The sequence below is a fragment of the Cicer arietinum genome, chromosome 8 (genome assembly GCF_000331145.2).
Source record: "Cicer arietinum cultivar CDC Frontier isolate Library 1 chromosome 8, Cicar.CDCFrontier_v2.0, whole genome shotgun sequence".
Taxonomy (NCBI): domain Eukaryota; kingdom Viridiplantae; phylum Streptophyta; class Magnoliopsida; order Fabales; family Fabaceae; genus Cicer; species Cicer arietinum.
The window spans coordinates 7,429,408-7,431,730 of NC_021167.2; the positions used below are offsets into that span (position 1 = coordinate 7,429,408).

The window sequence follows — 2,323 nt, forward strand, 5'->3', positions numbered from 1 at the left end:
GATGAATGTCTCATACATTTTTAGCATTTTTCATTCCTTTTGCTAGCAACTCTTCCATGACAGCATTAAAAACTCTTGCTCCTCTGAAGTGCAACTTAGTTACCTGATTTACACATCACATTATTAAAATTTCATCTTATAAAAATAGGAAAAACTTTATACTAAAAGCTAATATTTTCTTGGAAATTTAGATTTTGAATTTTGTAAAACTTACTGGATTGACTATTTCCACATCACCAGTAAAAGATGAACCATCACAATATCTAACCTTGATTCTGTTCCAATTGTAGAAATCTGCAATTCACAACATTCATTAGAACAAAACATGAAATTCATGAAGAGAAACAAGATCCATTTATTAGTAAGAAAATGAAATACCTGGATTAAACAGTCTCCTGTTATTTAAAATTCCTGAAAAGGCAATTTGCTTAGCCATTTGCTTTGATGAACCTAAACGATTCATCTTGCGACCAAGGCAAGTTGTGATATTGTTGCACCATCCTCCTCCCTAACAGAAACAAAATTTGAAATTGAAGTTCGTCTAGTGTTGTCAGGCAATAATAGCAAAAAATAACAGTTTGTTCAAATTCCACTACGTAGTAGTGCTATAACGCCACTATAGCCTCTATTTGGCAACATTTTGTATTAAATAGGTATCACATAACAATATTGATTTGTTTAAATTCCACTACGCTATAGCGCCTCTACTATTGCTATTTAACAACTTGATTCATCAACAATAACAGAGAAACTTCCATAATTGAAGAATTTTTTTAGAAAGAGGCATACCTCAAATTGAACTAACCAACTGTTAATTCCAGTTCCAAATCCTTTATCAAAATGGTAAGCTGGTGGACTTCCATCCAAACAAACTGCACAAAAATTTAAAATTTCAATTTTCCAAATTATCATAAACATCAATCAAAATAGTAAGCATGAAATTAACAGCACAATTAATAAAGCTAACTAAGAACAAACACACACAGAAAAAAAGATAGAAAGAAAAAATCCTAACCGGCTCCTTTTATTACTGCATTGTGGACATAACTGATTGGTACATAAGCAGCTTCTGCCTTCAACAATACAAGTACAAACACCAGAAGGTTTAACTTTAACCATTGGCTTAATCTTGTGCTCTCCATTCTGCAAAAATCCAATAAATATGAAACAATTAACCTATGATATTCTCTTCTGTTATCCTCTTCCAGGAAACCTTTGTAAGGGAGAGAGAGAAAAAAAATCATTTTGAAGTCTTGCATTGAAAGATAAGCAGATAAAAAAGAAAGGAGAAAAAGAGAACATGAAAAAGAAAATTAAGGAATTCAATATCCTTATCAAAAGCAATATGGAATATTGCAACTTTATCATATCATCATGATCTTAGGACCAGTGACTTCATCAAAAGGGTGCCTGAAAACTCAATCCAATTCAATAAATACAAAACTACTATTAATTCAAAAAAAAAAACGAAACTTTAATGGTTTAAACCAATGGAACTAATCCAACTCCAATGCTTCATTGGTTTTCAATTTCCACAATGAAAAAAAACCAAATCCAGAAACTTGCATTTTACATAGTATGAGCCATAAGTAGACAAAATGAATGATTGATCCAATTCACACCCAATAACATATCCAAGATTCTAAAGCTAAAAACAGAAACTTTATTCCAACCCCACAAACAAAGTGTACCTGAATTGAAGAATAAGGTATGAAATCAGGTAATGGTAGTTTTAAATGAAGTTTGTTGAGGTGAATGTGATGGCTTGTAAAATGGAGAAACAGAATGTAACTAACAAAATGAACAATGGTTGATGATAAGTCTATTTTATGTGACGAAAAAGTTGAGATTCAATTGGTTAAGATTTAAAGAAAATGATTGGAATGAAAATTGAGAAGTGGATGTTAATTTTTATTTATTAAAGAATTGTGTGTGATGTCGAGAGAAGAAGAGTACAAAGGCTTTTCAGTTTGTGCAGAGAACCCAAGAACCGACACTCGTATTTGCACAGAAACCATACCCAAAATATTATGTGTAATTTATTATTATATATATACTTTTTTTTTTCTTTCAGTAAGGTTGGACTGCAACAGTGACAGATCATACAACAGCAGTGGCTTTATTTGAATTTTTCTTTTATTTAAAAAGCATGGTTGGAGCATATTTTTAAAAGGTATAATATTATTCAAAGTTATTTTTTAAAAACTATTTTATAAGTTTTGGCATCTTCTTTTTTAAGCAAATTTTAAGATGAATCACTTTTTTAAAATATTAAAATATCATTGATGATAAAATATTTACAGTAACATAAGATGAAAAATAT

At 30.2% G+C, this 2,323-nt stretch overlaps 1 protein-coding gene across 4 annotated transcripts in view; it reads right to left on the reverse strand.

Annotated features, from left to right (window-relative positions):
• The window catches only part of LOC101497691 (pectin acetylesterase 8-like), a 6,177-nt gene extending 4,155 nt beyond the window's left edge, over nt 1-2,022 (reverse strand). Inside the window, exons 1-6 of one of the 4 annotated variants that reach the window (XM_004512294.4) lie at nt 1,692-2,022; nt 1,016-1,143; nt 790-872; nt 379-508; nt 215-294; nt 17-103 (exon numbers count right to left, since the gene is read on the reverse strand). In XM_004512294.4, the coding sequence (XP_004512351.1) occupies nt 17-103; nt 215-294; nt 379-508; nt 790-872; nt 1,016-1,142 (507 nt within the window). In that variant the 5' untranslated portion in view covers nt 1,143; nt 1,692-2,022. Of the gene's footprint in view, nt 1-16; nt 104-214; nt 295-378; nt 509-789; nt 873-1,015; nt 1,144-1,566 lie in introns of all 4 variants that reach the window. The other 3 variants (XM_027337578.2, XM_027337579.2, XM_073364509.1) reach the window with 3 other exon arrangements.
• Between the last annotated feature and the right edge of the window lie 301 nt (nt 2,023-2,323).